Consider the following 15,766-nt stretch of genomic DNA (forward strand, 5'->3'; position numbering starts at 1 on the left):
TGCCATCTAGGGGAGGGGGTAAAGGGAGGGAAGGGAAAAATCGGAACAGAAGTGACTACAAGGTATAATGTTGTAAAAAATTACCCAAGCATATGTACTGTCAATAAAAAGTTATAATTTTTTTTAAAAAGAAATTTACATTCTATTAGAGGGCCATAACACATAAAAGAAATACATTTTGGTTGGGAAAGCTTCAAGGATGGTGATTGAAGACTTATAACCCTATAAGGGTTTTTGCAAAGATGGTGTGAGCCATGGACAGATTTATAGGGGAAATTTAACTTCAGACATTTGACATAACTTGGATTTCTTTGCTTCACACAAATAGTGTGACCCTGAGGCTAAATTGATTCATATAAGTGCCTTTTCCTAACTGCTCCAGAGAGCAATTCCATCAATATTTTCTTTTTTCTCTTCCAACTATACTTAGGACCTCATCATTTTTTTTCTTCCTTTCTTTTTCCCCCTTTCTTTTTTCTTTCTTTCTTTTTTCCTTCTTCTTCCTCTTATTCCTCCTCCTTTTCTTCCTTTCTTCCTCCTCCTCCCCTTCTTTCTCTACCTCCTTTTCCTTCTCTCTTCTTCTTTTTCTTCTTCTCCTCCCTCCCTCTTACCTACCTCCTGCACACACTATCCCATATATAGTATGGATTCACAAGATCTGTTTGAGTCCTTCAGTCAGATTGTTTTCTCTCTCTGAATCTCACTTTAAAAGGAGAGGATTAGATTAGATGATCCAAAGATCAATCTATTTAAGCTTCAACATTTCGTGACTCTATGAAATGTTCTGCTGATAATGGTAGGGCAGATAAAAATCCTTTATGTAGCTTCTTGTTTGAAAGAACATTTATGTATGGGATAAACTCAATGAAGACCTCTCATAAGAATGTGGCCCTTAATTGTGACTTGAAACTTTGCAATAACAAGTTGAGTTATAGCTTAAAAGTTTCAGATGTTTGATTGTCTTGGATGACCATTTTCCTCTTCTGTTTTCCACCACCTCTTAATTAGCATTTAAGGTAACAGAATATCTGTGTGGATAGCAGTACTCTAGGGAAATTTAAATTAAGACTTTGTTATTTACTAATATTCTTTTGTTTCTGAGATAAACTTCAGTATTTAGAGTTAGCTTGGACATCCCTAGACAAGGGGAGAAAAGAGTGGGATGCTTCTGCAACCAGGGTCTATTTAATCTTGTGTTTTGCAGTTTGTGTTTTGCATTCCTTTACTTATTACACCTTGTCTGTTGGGAGTTATCCTTTCTCCTGAGATCATAATAAATCTTTTTTGCCTTTTCTTTACCTGGAGAGTTTCTGATTGTTTTTTGTGATTGTTACTGATTTACACATTTGTAAATTCAAGAAATGCTGGATAGACCTTATAAATTAGGCAGGTTGGGGAGAGAGAATTGCCATTTGTCCCTCCTCGATCAACAATCTCTCCATTTGTCTTCCACTAAAATTAATGGAATGACTGCCATATATTCAAGGGTATGTATATATTTCTCTGAATGATTTTCAAGGGAACTGATACAAAAGGAAAAAAAAGGCCTTTTGCCCCAGGTGTCTAAACTAAGGCACCCAGACATGAGAGTCATGTGACTACATTTGTTGTGCTCAACCATCAGGTCTTTCCCTAATCATTTTCCCTAATCATGGTCCCTAAAGACCATCTTTTGATAATTACAACCCAGTAGACCAAGACTACCATCCAATATCACATTGTTATCTATCTCATTCCATGTCTCAAGTAACAAAGGCCTCTAAGAATATCAGGTAAAGAGATTCTAGATATCCTACCCAAAGAATGTTAGCTTGTTGCCAAGGTATCCCTTCAACTACAGAGCCAAACAGGCTCTTTGGAGTGAAAGCCGTGAGTTCATTTAGAGTGACTTACGTTTCTTTGGAACAGCAGCCTCCGGTCTGTCTCTGCCATTTAATGGGCCTTGGCTCTAGAAAGGTATTACGACTTACCAATCTTGATCTGTTTTCAGAGTGGCCAGAAGAAAAGCTCAAGCTAGGATTCCCATCTGCTTTCTGGATTGTCCTCAGGTATTTTTTTTTAAACTTCCTATTAAAACCATTTTGGAAATTATTTAAATGCAGTTCAGTGGCTGATACAGAGGGAAAGATTTTATTCCAGTGGAAGAGGAGAGAAAGTAAAGGGTAAGAGGTAATATCCATAAAAATCCACCTTTAGAAAGAACATATATTTTAGTGGAAAGTGAGTACATTTGAAGGAAAGGGAATTTATCCTGAGGGAAGAATATTTCATACCCATTTTTGTTCAAGATGTACTTTGTTTTTACATTCCGGAAGATTCCAAGAGTTATCTACTTATCTTTTTAAACTATATAGAATTACATTATACATGAAGGGAAGAAGCAATGCAGAAAATCCCCATTGCCCAAATATTTTGTTGTAGTCCAAAAGGCAGTTTAAGAGTAAGTTGTTTGGAATAGAGAATGTATTTTCCTATAGAAAGAACATCATAAATGGTGATTAGATTCCCAGGCTAATCTACAAAACTTTTGCCCACAAGAAATTTTAATTTATGCTATTTAAAATATAATTAATAATTTGACACCATTTCTACAGGGAAATGAATTTGAAATTTTATCACAACCCTCTCCTTCCAAACCTACATGCACACGTCTGTCCCACCTCTTACGATGTTAGCAGGAACTCTTTTTAGCACAGCAGAGAGGAAATATACTTTCTTGAGGAGAGAGGAAAAAGTAGCATATATACTTCTGGGCACCAGTAACTTATTAAATTTTCCATTTTGCATTCTTCTAAGTCTAATCTAAGATTTTTCTAAGTCAATCACTCTCTAAGTGTTTTGAATTGTGAGTCAATATGCAGTTTCAGGCAGGGACAAAGAAGTAGGGAAATTCATGAAAAACTGCCTTTCAAATCTCAAGTTCATACATATGGGCTAGCTCATAAGATAGAGGCTACAGCTACCACTTTCTAACAACTTCCATTTAATGGCTAATCTTCCTAAAATATCAAGTTAAAAGAAAGATGTGACAGATGTGTCATCCCTCCCCTTTGGTCTTACTCCCCCAATCCACATTTGTATTGGTAGGTTGGGTCTCCCATAGGGGAAACTGCTACTTTAGGTTCTCGGGGTGACTCTTGACACCGGGCTTGATAAAGTCCTACTAGTGTGCTTTCCATTAACTCTCTTGCAAAAACATAAGAGTTGGTGGGAGTCAGGGAGCTCTCCCCAGATCCTCTGTTTAAGAAGGAGACATCTCTTTATTTTCCATTCAGCTGCACACCTCTGGACTTCATCATACCTCCACAGGATACCCCTTCCCAGCCCTCACCCTCAATTTTAAGTTTTTTTTTTTTTTTTTTTTTTTACACACTGCCTTCCTCCATTAGGTTGTGAGCTCCTCATGAATAGGGACTGTCTTTTGCTTTTGAAACTAGAGTTTCAAAACTAATACTTAGTGCCTAGCACATAGTACCCACTTAATAAATATTTATTGACTGACTGAGGGAAGTATGGGTACAAATAAGGCACAGTTGTAGTGAGGGGCATTAAATCTGTTTGTCCCTCTGTCTCTCTTTCTATCTGTATCTATCTCTCTGTCTCTTTTTGCCACTCTGTCTCTATCTTTCTCTCTGTGTGTGTCTTTCTTTCTCTCTGTCTTCCTTCTCTGTCCGACTCTTATCTGTCTCTGTCTCTCTGTCACTCTGTCTCTATCTTTTTCTCTGTGTGTCTTCTCTCTCTGTCTCTCTCTCTGTCTCTTTCTCTCTGTCTCTCTCTCTCTCTTTCCCTCTTTCCCTCTCTCTCCCTTTCTCTCTCTTTCTCTCCCTCTCTCTCCCTCTCTCTCTCTCCCTCTCTCCCTCTCTCCTTTTCTCTCTCTTTCTCTCTCCCTCTCTCTCTTCCTCTCTCTCTCCCTCTTTCTCTCCCTCTCTCTCTCCCTCTCTCTCTCCCTCTATCTCTCCCTCCTCCCCCACTCCCAACAATCAGGATTAAGTAATTTGCCCAAGATCACACAGCTATTAAATGTCTGAGGCCATATTTGAATTTAGGTCTTGCTGACTCCTGCCACCTAGCTGCCCTAAAGTTGCCCTGTCTTTCTACAATGACCCATCGCCCCAAAATGTTTGGATGCTATTTTTACTTTCAATGGCCTTTGATAACTATATTGATATGCTGAGAAGCAGAATCATTCCTGGAATGACACCAATTTCCCCATGGAGATGGTTTGTTACAATATAACTTCATATAATGCTATATATCTCAAAAGATTAAGAAATGTATCTAATATTTATTTATTATTAGAAATTATATAGCTCTTTGTTTTTTTTTTATACATGACCAAAACGTTATTTTGCTGTACAAAAAGAATCAGACTCTGAAATATTGTACAATTAGCTTGTGAAAGAAATCAAAAATGCAGGTGGGCATAAATATAGGGATTGGGAATTCAATGTAATGGTTTTTAGTCATCTCCCAGAGTTCTTTTTCTGGGCATAGCTGGTTCAGTTCATTACTGCTCCTTTGGAAATGATTTGGTTGATCTCATTGCTGAGGATGGCCTGGTCCATCAGAACTGGTCATCATATAGTATTGTTGTTGAAGTATATAATGATCTCCTGGTCCTGCTCATTTCACTCAGCATCAGTTCATGTAAGTTTCTCCAGGCCTTTCTGAAATTATCCTGTTGGTCATTTCTTACAGAACAGTAATATTCCATAATATTCATATACCACAATTTATTCAGCCATTCTCCAACTGATGGACATCCATTCAGTTTCAGTTTTAGCCACTACAAAAGGGCTGCCACAAACATTCGTGCACATACAGGTCCCTTTCCCTTCTTTATAATCTCTTTGGGATATAATCCCAGTAGTAACACTGCTGGATCAAAGGTATGCACAGTTTGATAACTTTTTGAGCATAGTTCCAAACTACTCTCCAAAATGGTTGGATTCGTTCACAATTCCACCAACAATGCATCAATGTCCCAGTTTTCCCGCATCCCCTCCAACAATCATCATTATTTTTCCTGTCATCTTAGCCAATCTGACAGGTGTGTAGTGGTATCTTAGAGTTGTCTTAATTTGCATTTCTCTGATTAATAATGACTTGGAGCATCTTTTCATATGACTAGAAATAGTTTCAATTTCTTCATCTGAGAATTGTCTGTTCATATCCTTTGACCATTTTTCAATTGGAGAATGGCTTGATTTTTTATAAATTAGAGTTAATTCTCTATATATTTTGGAAATGAGGCCTTTATCAGAACCTTTGACTATAAAAATATTTTCCCAGTTTATTGATTCCCTTCTAATCTTGTCTGCATTAGTTTTGTTTGTACAAAAACTTTTCAGTTTGGTATAATCGAAATTTTCTATTTTGTGATCAGTAATGATCTCTAGTTCTGCTTTGGTCATAAAGACCTTCCCCTTCCACAGGTCTGAGAGGTAAACTATCCTGTGTTCCTCTAATTTATTAATAATTTCATTCTTTATGCCTAGGAGCTCTTTAAGTTTAACAAAATACTTGACATATATTGCCTCATATTTATCCTCACAACAACCCTGTGAGAAGGTAGGTGCTAAGATTATCTCCATTTTTACAAATAAGGAACCTAAGGCAGATAGAGATTAAACAATTTGGCCAGCAAATACCAGTCATTTCTGTTTTAGCCAGAAACCCCAAGGGTCTTCCCTTCCCAGGTTTATTTATTTATCTATTTAGATTTTTTATTTGGGGGAGAGGGGATTAGATGAAAGAGGAGGTTCTTTGTCTCTATTGCTACCTAGCCTTAATCACTGAATGGGTGCATCCTTGATCAAATAGAGATCTGTTGAAGACCTGAGCTTAAAAAGGTCAAGGTATCCCATTGCATTCAGGGCCATCTCCAGTCCTTCTGATAGGTATCTGGCCATTGGACCCCGATGACTCTGGAGGGGAAAGTGAGGCAGGTGACCTTGCCAAGCCTTCCCTCACTGAAATCCAATTCACTTGCATGTCATGGCTTTAGCTCCCTGATTTCATGGTTCTCTTCAAAAACAAGGAAAAACAACAACATAGCTAATGACTGAGAGCCTGGAACAGAACTTAAACTTAAACTGCTGACTTCAAGTTTCTGCACATTATCTTTGATGCTACCTGCCTGGAGATAAGCATATTTTAATGACCTAGAAATTTGCCTGATTTAAAACTCATTAAAAGCCCATAGGTTATAATCAAGGCTAGATAGACTTGGGGGGGGGGGGGAAATAAATTCTCATCAAAGATATGCTTAACATTTATTCTGCTAAGTGTATTTTCATAATGAAGGAAAGAATGTGTTAGAAACTTGCAAAGTCAGGGTCAAATTGCATAAAACAAGTGATTGCAGCAAAAAAAGAACATAAATAACATATTAAATGTTTTTGGATATGCGAAAACTAAAATTTATTATATACAAGTTGATTAATGTAATTATTCACTTTGTTCCAGTTTTTTTTTTTGAACATTGTAAAGCAGATAAAAAAATTAAAAAACTATACCCCTGATTGCAGATTCTCTCAGCCCCAGTTTTATATCACACTTCACAACCCATCCAGCCCAGTCCCTAGGCCACTTTACTATTTGCTCCACCCTTGTTCTGCTTCTGCTCACCTGGAACCAGGTCTTAATCAGACCTGCAGACACCAAGTCCTAGTCCTGGAGGAATTAAGCCATTCAGCTTTAAAGTTCCTGACCTGTGGTGAGTGGAATGAATGCAAATTCACTTAATTTATACTATCCAGTTGGCCCTTGATTTAGATCATGCTTTTTCTCTCAAGCAAAATCTGGCTGTCCAACCATCACTGTGCTGTGTGCCATTCACTTTCCATGGCTTGCTTTGGGAACAGTAATCAAATCAACGATACCATTGCTTTGGAAAGGGCAAATCAAGAAATTGCTCAATTAGACAGATCCACTTATCATCTCTGTGACTTCTTGGACCAAAATTCCATTGTCTGTCCACTTTGCACCGTGTCTTTTATGTGATGTACTCTTTTCTTAAAATTGTAGGCCCTTGAGGACAAAAGCTTTTTCATTTTTGTTTTTGTATTCCCAAGTCTTTGCACAGTGTCTGGCCAAGAATAAATGATTTAAAAAAAATTTTTTTTTTCATTCAACCAATTAGATTCCAGGTTTTTCTTTAGGCTTGAGCCTCCTTTTTCTTATCTTTCTTCTTTCTCTAGGGCCTACCCTTCTCTGTCTCTTCAGTCACCAAGGACCACCAAAATTTCCTTGACCTTTGTCTCCATTAAAGGTTGCTCTCAAAGGAACTGATTAACTGCTTAATGGGTCCATGTACCTAGGAAGAGGATTATAAATGGAAGCTGTGCAAAGAGTCAAAGATCACCACTTCAGACAGTATAAAAAAACTTCATGATCTGAAGAGTAGATAATGCTTTCATTTGAATTTAAATCTTCATGTCTACATCTTGACTTTATTTGATATTAGTGTTGAGCTCTGCTCACTTATTTTTCTTCTAAAGCAATCAACTACCCCTTCTGCTAAATAAATCTACTTTTTGTCAAAAGTTAGTATATATCTGAGATCACAGTTGAACTCAGATTCTCCTTACTCCAGGGCCAGTGCTCTGATTCATTGGGCTACCTAGCTGCCTGCTCTGCTTATTTCTAAGGGGAATGTCCAGGCTGAAGTTCAGTCCTTTTATGAACTTCAGCTGCTTTCACAGTTCAGTCTGTGAACACGCAATGCTTCAGTGTTGGAAGAGTAATGTAATCTAAGGAGCCATCTATTCACCATCCTCCTGGTCTGATCTCTGCAAGCTCATGACTTGGGTTTGAATCTGTTGGCTGGTGTGTCATTTCAGTGGATTGCTACTGTTAGCTCACTGGGAGGTCCTGCAGTTTCAGAATGATTGTTCTTACTCTTCTACCCTGATAATTCCATGTTGGGGCTAAAGGTTAGAACTGAGCTGCCACTCTGCTCCTGGACTCAGAGCCAATCAGCTAAATTTCTGGAACTTGATCTTTGCTCAATGCACAGGAGGAGGAGGGACCCTGGGGCCCTTCCTCCTTCCTCCTTCCTCACTGAGACAACTCCTCTGCACCCTGGATCTGTGAATCTGAGCTTGGATAATGGGTGGCAGAACTACCAGATGGCATGTGTTTCCGCTCCCAATCAGGGGTCTAGGTGCTGTCTCAAGTCCCTTTGCTAAAATGTTCCCCATCCCAACCCCAATCTGATTAACTCTCCTAATAAGAATTCAGTTTGGTCCATTTTCTTGGTTATTTTGGAGGGTTATGGAGGAACTATGGAGGAGCTTCAAGAATAGTCACTTAAATCTCACTTGACCTCAGTTTTCTTATCTAAAAAAGGAGCTAATAATAATATTAACAACCTCAGAGAATTGTTGTGTCAATCCACATAAAGTACTTTGTAAAACTTGAAAGATCTTTGTAAGCAATTGCTCTTGGCTATGTAAATCATAATCAAATTCCTCTTGGGTTTTTTTTTTTTAGTTTTGGGGGGATTGTTTTTGTTTTGTTTTGTTTTGTTTTTGCAATGATCTAAAACCCACTTTATCTGTGAAGTGAGACTTGAATATTGAAAAATCATGCATAGTTCATTCTAAGAGAACATCATTATTAAGCTATGATATGCTGTAGATTTGTGTTTCTTTGCAATCAGACACATCTTTCTACCATATCACTCTGATGAGATGATGAGGATGAGCTCCAACAGAGAGAAAGGTTTCTATATTATGTGTGTAATCTAAAAAAAGTATAGGATATATGAATAGTGTCAAATAAAATATGTATTCTGACATGCTCTTAGGACAGTTTTCTATTGTGATACAGAAGTAATACCATGAAAGCACTGATAAACCTTTTCTATGAGAAATGAGGAGGGTTATGAGGAACCAAAGGTTAATAGCCCTAGACTTTTCTTAAGATTTCCTTCTAGGCTTAAGTACTTTTCAGGACTAAGCTCACTATGAAGTATTCTCTCTCTGTCATAATGCCTTCCTTCTAATGGTGCCATTCTCCTTACTCTAGCTAATTCTAGCCAATCTAACCTGCCAATGACTTTCTCCCATCTCATGCTGTAACCCCTTCTCCTAAATAAATCTATCTTTTGTAGATTCTGCTTTTCTATCTTTCAAATCAAATAATCAAAGATCTTGGGTATTATATATTATAAGCAACTGTAAATAGAATTCTCACCCCCATCATCCCCAATCCCCAATCATCTCACCTATTGAAATAATCCCTTCATTTTATTTATTGTGCTATTTCTCTTGCTCATGTTTTGCTTCTCATAAAATGACCAGCATTGAAAAATGGAGACTCTTACAAGATCAGCAACTTGTATCTCTAGTTCCAATATAATCATTACAAAGACTACTCAGGCAAATTTGTAATTATCCAAATAAGCTATACTTTTTTCTTTTTTTAAATTTATTTTTATAGTAGCTTTTTACTTTCAAAATACATGCAAAGATAGTTTTCAACCTTTATCCTTGCAAAACCTTGTGTTCAAAATTTTTCTCCCTCCCTTTCCCCCTTTCCCCCTACCTTAGACAGCAAGCAAACATGTGCAATTCTTCTAAACATATTTCCATATTTATAATATTTAAGCTATATTTTAAAATCAAATGGGCCAAATGATCATTTAATAAGTGAATAAGAGGCAGGATACTTTAGTGGAAAGAACATCAGACTTGTGGTTAGAAAGCCTAGACTTGAGTTCTGGTGCTGCTGTTTACTAATTGGGTAACCTAAGATAAATTACTTACCTGGACCTCTATTTACTCATCTCTATAGGGAGATAAGGCTTCATGACCTTTCCAGTCAGAATTTGTATGAATTCCATAGGTCTAGTGAGATTAAGGAAACCTCAAAAACCTCTTTATTTTCCAGGCAAGGATATTGAGATCCAGAGAGAAGTTAAATAATGTATCCTAAGTCACAGATAATATCCATCAGAGGCAGGATTTGAACATGGGCTCTTTTTTCTTTAGAGATGGTATTCATCCCACTAAATTATTTCCTTTCTGATTCTGTAACACTAAAATGACGAGATCTGCAAAGCATGCTTTAAAGACACACATTGCATATATTTATGTTTTCCCTCCAAATATCCAAATTTCCCAGGAAAAGTTTTCCTATTATTCTAGATTTCCCAGAAGTTTTGCTTCTCAGATAAGTACTATCAATGAAATTGCCAGAGAGGTGAGGCTATAATTTTTCTGTGCTACAAAATGTGGAGAGTCACTCATCAAACTGGAAGAGAAGAATAATGACAGAAATAGAAAAAAAGAATAAGGATGCATCATACATCTTCTAGTTATGATGACTAGTATTCTTCTATGATTTCAGTTTCTGACCCATCCAGCGTGGAAGTCCTTTCCCAGTGGGGCTCATCTGAGGTGTGTGTGGCCCTGGAAGTTTGGTGGTGACTTGAAGAGAGACAAAAAGACATACATGAATATCAACTTCAGATCCCAGTTTGACCCATTACTTGGTCATGATACTTCTTTGATGACCAGAAATGCAAATTGTTTTTTAGTCAGACACACTCCTCATCCCCGGAGAGTCTGTCACATTAAAGGTAAGGTGACTTAGTGCCAAAGAATCTGTCTACAAATTGCTCATTTCAACTGCTTAATAATCCTGAGAGCAAAACTATGTTTTACTGTTACTATTGTTTGTCCTTTGTTCTCAAAAAGGACATTAGGAAGGTAATGTCTTGACTTGCAGGTGAATTAGATTTAAGTGAAGGAGGGATGTGCAAAGTCAACAGCCTCATTCTCTCCTCTGGGCCATCTGGGTCCAGTGTCAAGATATAGATCAGAACAACTAGAGATGGCCCCAAATCCAGAGGGATACCCTGTTCTTTTTAAGCTAAGATATTTACTACAGATGACATTTTCAAGAGATTTAGCCAAAAGGGAGGAGGTATACCGAATGATAACTATTGGGGATGGATGGATAAAAACATCTTGAATGAACTTTTTTTTTTTTGAGGATAAAGGGAAACATGAGTGTGTTTGTAGGCACTAGGTGTAATGCCGGAGAAACTGTGCAAGATAGAGGTTAGAGAGTATTTAATAATTTATTACATGGAGAGATATACTGGGATCAAATGGATTCATGTTTGGTCCCAGGGCTGAATGAGACTACCATCTCCAAGAATCCAGCCAACAATTAGAGTTCTCCATATCATATATACACATGGCTCAGACGCAGAGGGTAGACTGAGGCAGGGGCAGATTCAGGGTACTGAAACAGGAATGGGACTCTGACAGGGTGGGGTGAGCCACTGAAGATGGGATGACATAATCAGGGGGAAGCACCCCAGACATGGGAGAGGTATCTTGATAAGCTGGTATCTGACATGCCAATAGCTTGGGATGGGGAGAGGCATTCTGATATTCTAAAACATAAGATCTTTTATCCTTATCAAATATTCTGATAAAGAGGGAGGGGAGGTTTTGCAGAACTGAGAAGCACAGAAACCGAGGCAGGACTGAGTCAGGATAATTAGGGAAACTGAGTCAAGACAATAAAAGAGAACTATGGCATAACATAGGGAAATAGATCTAAGATAAATGAGAGAGGGCAGATGATCTACCAGAACATAGGAATGGAATAAGATCACTTCTGCATGTAGAATAGTCATCCTGGCAAGGAGAAGGGCCACCTCTTTGCATGAAACAGGTGAAGTAGGAAATAGTTGAACTCTTCTGACTGGTATGAAAAATAGGGAAGAGATGAAAGAGTGAGCTCTATACAAATGGCCTCATTTCCCCCCCAGTGAAATTGGAGGCAAGATTCTCAGTTGAGAGAGTGAGAGGAGGAAAGCTGTGGAAGGTTTGAGAAAAACCTTCTTATTTGGAAAAGTCACTATAATAAGTGGGAGAATGAACTGATTAAGGATGTGTTAAAAAGACTGTCATGTTGCAATAAAGGCTTAGTTGAGATAATGTAAAATAAATTTGTAATAAAGTGAATAATTTATAATAGATAATTAGTAAGCATTTACTATGTGCCAGGCACTATGAAAAAGGCAAAAGACAGCTCCTGTCTTCAGGGAGCTTGCAATCCAATGAGGGAGCCAATATGCAAATATAAATACAAGGCAAACTATATCCAGGATAAATAGAAAATACCTAACAGAGGAAAGACAGTGGAATTAAGAGAAATTGGGTTAGGCTTCTAGTAAAAGATAGGCTTTTAAGCAAGGGAGTTCAGTAGGTTTATTAAGTTTGGTAGGTACAGAAGAAGAAAGAGTTCCAGAAATTCAGGTGAACAACAACAACAACAAAAAAAAAGCCCAGAACTGAGAGTTAGAGAATCTTGTTCATGGAAGGGCCAAGAAGACAGTTGTTATTGAATCAAAGAGTAAATGGAAAGGTAAGGAAGGGTCTAGGCTTTGAAAGGCTTTAAATGCCAAACGGAACATTTTGTATTTGATCCTGGAAGAAATAGGGAGCTATTGGAGTTCATTGAATTAGGAGGTGATATGATCAGACTGGTGCTTTAGGAAAATCACTTTAGTGACTAAATGGAGGACGTATTGGAATGGGGAGAAATTTAAGGCAGGCTACTGCAATAATGCAAGAATAAGATGAGAAGGATCTCCACTAGAATGGTAGCAATAAGAAGAGAGAAGGGGCCAATTTGAGAGAAGTTGCAAAAATGAAATAAACAGGCCTTAGAAACAGGATAGATATGGATGGGGTGAGAGTTAGTGAGTAATCCAAGATGACTCCTAGGTTGTGAGCCTGAAGGAACCGGAAGATGGTATTGTATGTTATAGAGAAGATAGGACTATGGTGGGGAGGATTTAGGGGGAAAGAAAATGAATTGAGATCTTCAATAGTATATGAGAAAGCATAAGAATAAATGAAGTTTTTCTTAAAATGATAACATATATCTAAACCATCAGCAAGCATCATATGTAATGGGGATAAATTAGAAGCATTCCCAATAAAATAAGGGATGAAACAAGATTTTCCACTATCACTATTACTATTCAATATTATATTATAAATGTTAGCTTTGCAATAAGAGAAAAAAAGAAATTGAATAAATTAGAGTAGGTAAGAAGGAAACAAAATTATCACTATTTGAAGATGATATGACAATATGCTTAGGGAATCCTAGAGAATCAACTAAAAAATGCTAAAAACTATTAAAAAAAACTTTAGTAAAGTTGCAAGATATAAAATTAATCCACATAAATAAATAATACTGCATTTCTATATGTTACCAACAAAATTCAACAGCAAAAAAAAGAGAGAGAGAGAGAAATTTCATTTAAAATAACTGGAGATCTGCAATAGGATAAAGGAGCTTCGGGCATGGGATATTGGGAAGTTAGGGAATTTAATGAGTATCAATAAATATGTTGAAGTTCCCAAAAGTATGAAAGCAGGAGTTGAGGAGGAAAGAAAAACTGAGCCAAGCACTGAACTCACTGATAAAGGAGGGAAAGTGTTTTTAAGGTTTCTATCCACAGCTACCTGAATCTTGTTTGAGTGATAGATATGGATTGAATAAACTTAAAGGAAAAAGGACTGAGAGACAGCAGTAGAAGAGCTGATGGATGGCAGTTGTTGGCAAGGAATATCCAGTGAATTGAGTGGGAGGAGAGGGCTTGAGTGAAAGTGAAAAACCATTGCTGCACAGAATAGCCAGGGAAAACTGGATCATCAGGAAGGAATCGGTTCTCAGTAAATACAATAAGAAGGAGGGAGCAAGAGATGACAGATTTTGATGAAAGTAGTTTTGTTATCTATGCAAGAGGCATTCTATGGGGCACAGCAAGCACATCACAGAGAGTACAAGTTAGAGTGGAAGTTTAAGGGAGTTGGGTTGAAACGAATAGGTAATAAGGAAAAGGGCAGTCAAGATTAAAAATGAGATTTGGGCAATAGCAACTGAGACAGTTCAAAATCACTGGGCTGGACTAAGCCCTCCTGGCTTTTAATGCCTGTCATTCTCCAATAAGGTATAGTTTCAAGAGCACTGATTTGCAGTCTCCACATGTGAATTTAATTTCGGGTTGTATCTGATTTTATCATTCATTCCCTGTATGACTTTGGAGAAGTCACTTCACCTATATAAGGTTCAATTTTGTCTTCTAGAAAATAAAGGTGTTGGAATGATCTCTAAGCTGAGTCTGTGATGTTTTTTTTTTTTTTCTTGAAAGGCAATCAAAATTAAGTGACTTGCCCAGCTAATAAATGTCTGAAGTCAGATTTGAATTTGTTTTCCTGACTCCAAACCCTGTGCTTTATCTATTGTACTACCTAGCTGCCATGCCCTGCACCCTCACCCCAAACCTGTAGTTTATGATCTCCCTAGGAAAAGAAGATTTCATGTGCTTCTTAGAATTCTTCAAGGATGAAGCTATGAGGAGATTGCTGCTTGAGTTAGAAATGCAGTTTCCTTTTTAAGATGTCTACCCTTTTAAGTCTAAAAACAACAATGTGCCTAATTTTCATTTAGAATGTGTTGATAGATTAGTCTTAAGATTGAGAGCAAATGCTGTGTAATATTTATCTTTGTGCCTCTACTATTTAACACAACTCAGGCAAATAGTAATTGTTTAATAAACATTTGTTGATTGATTGACAGATTAGTTGGCTGACTGATTTTAAGTATTCTCCAAGCTTCCCTATTTGCATTAGTTAGTCTATGTAGCTGTCTAAATATTTTTGTATAGATCTGATGATAAAAATGTATTTTTTTTATCTGAGATGGTCCCTAGGTAAGTTTAGAGAGAGAATTATCACAAAGTTTACCACCAAATGATGACATATTTCATCTATAGAATCTCATTAAGAGTATCAACTGAAATATAGAGTGGGTATAATCTGTATTGGTAGAAAAAAAGAAATCCAGTTTGCAGGCTTTACATGACCCAATAGATGGAGTTCTTGATATGAAGTCGGGAAAACCTGAGATTAAATACTACCTCAGACACTTATTGTATGATGTAATCTCTGTGTACCTCAGTTTTCTCATCTGTAAAATGGGAATAATAACACCTATTTCTCAGGGTGTTGTGAAGAAAAATAAGATTGGTAAAGCACTTTGAAAACTATCATCATCATTATTAATTACAATTATAGTTTCTTAAGCCTACATCCTTTTGTTTTGGATGGAATATTAATAAGTCATTGTCCCCATAGAGGAAACCTGAAAATTTGCATCTTAATGAGTTAGAGATTTGTTTTTTCTTTCCACTAATCCAGGTTTAAACAACATTCCCATCTGTGCTGTAAATGATGAGAGTTTCTTTAAAGCATTGTATGATGCTAGCCAGTTGGCTACCCCAGACAAGGACACACCAGCAATCAACAAGGTTGCCTCAGCCAACAGCATCAGATCTTTCCAATACCCAGGATCAAACAAAATGAAAACGCTCCCTCGGCCTAATTCTGGTATGTCATGAAAGACTTGATGACATAGTGGATGATGGAATTAAAAAAAATCAAATCATGTTTTTTGACATTTTGCCAGGTTACAAATGAAACAGACTCTTTAGGGCTTTGAATATTATCCTTTTTCTGTTAGGTTAAGATTCAATATATTCTGCATTGGCTAAGTCCCCATCCCACAGGAAATATTCTTCAACCACTATTAATAGAATATACTTTTTGAATGAAACATAAATTTTCATATTACTTTAGGACATTTCCAGCCAAATTCTGGATTTGTTTTGCTTAAATATTCTTACTTGCTACAAGGGTGATCTTTTGTTTGGGGAAAAGAGATA

At 37.1% G+C, this 15,766-nt stretch overlaps 1 protein-coding gene across 2 annotated transcripts in view; it reads left to right on the forward strand.

Moving 5' to 3' along the window:
* The first annotated feature begins 1,798 nt into the window (after positions 1-1,798).
* Positions 1,799-15,766, forward strand: part of C6H4orf17 (chromosome 6 C4orf17 homolog) — a 46,753-nt gene continuing 32,785 nt past the window's right edge. The window contains exons 1-4 of one of the 2 annotated variants that reach the window (XM_003772945.4): positions 1,799-1,869; positions 1,991-2,048; positions 10,357-10,588; positions 15,243-15,431. In XM_003772945.4, coding sequence (XP_003772993.1) covers positions 10,462-10,588; positions 15,243-15,431 — 316 coding nt within the window. In that variant the 5' untranslated portion in view covers positions 1,799-1,869; positions 1,991-2,048; positions 10,357-10,461. Of the gene's footprint in view, positions 2,049-10,356; positions 10,589-15,242; positions 15,432-15,766 lie in introns of both variants that reach the window. The other variant, XM_031941937.1, reaches the window with a different exon arrangement.

Source organism: Sarcophilus harrisii, chromosome 6, assembly GCF_902635505.1.
Source record: "Sarcophilus harrisii chromosome 6, mSarHar1.11, whole genome shotgun sequence".
NCBI classification, from domain to species: Eukaryota; Metazoa; Chordata; class Mammalia; order Dasyuromorphia; family Dasyuridae; genus Sarcophilus; species Sarcophilus harrisii.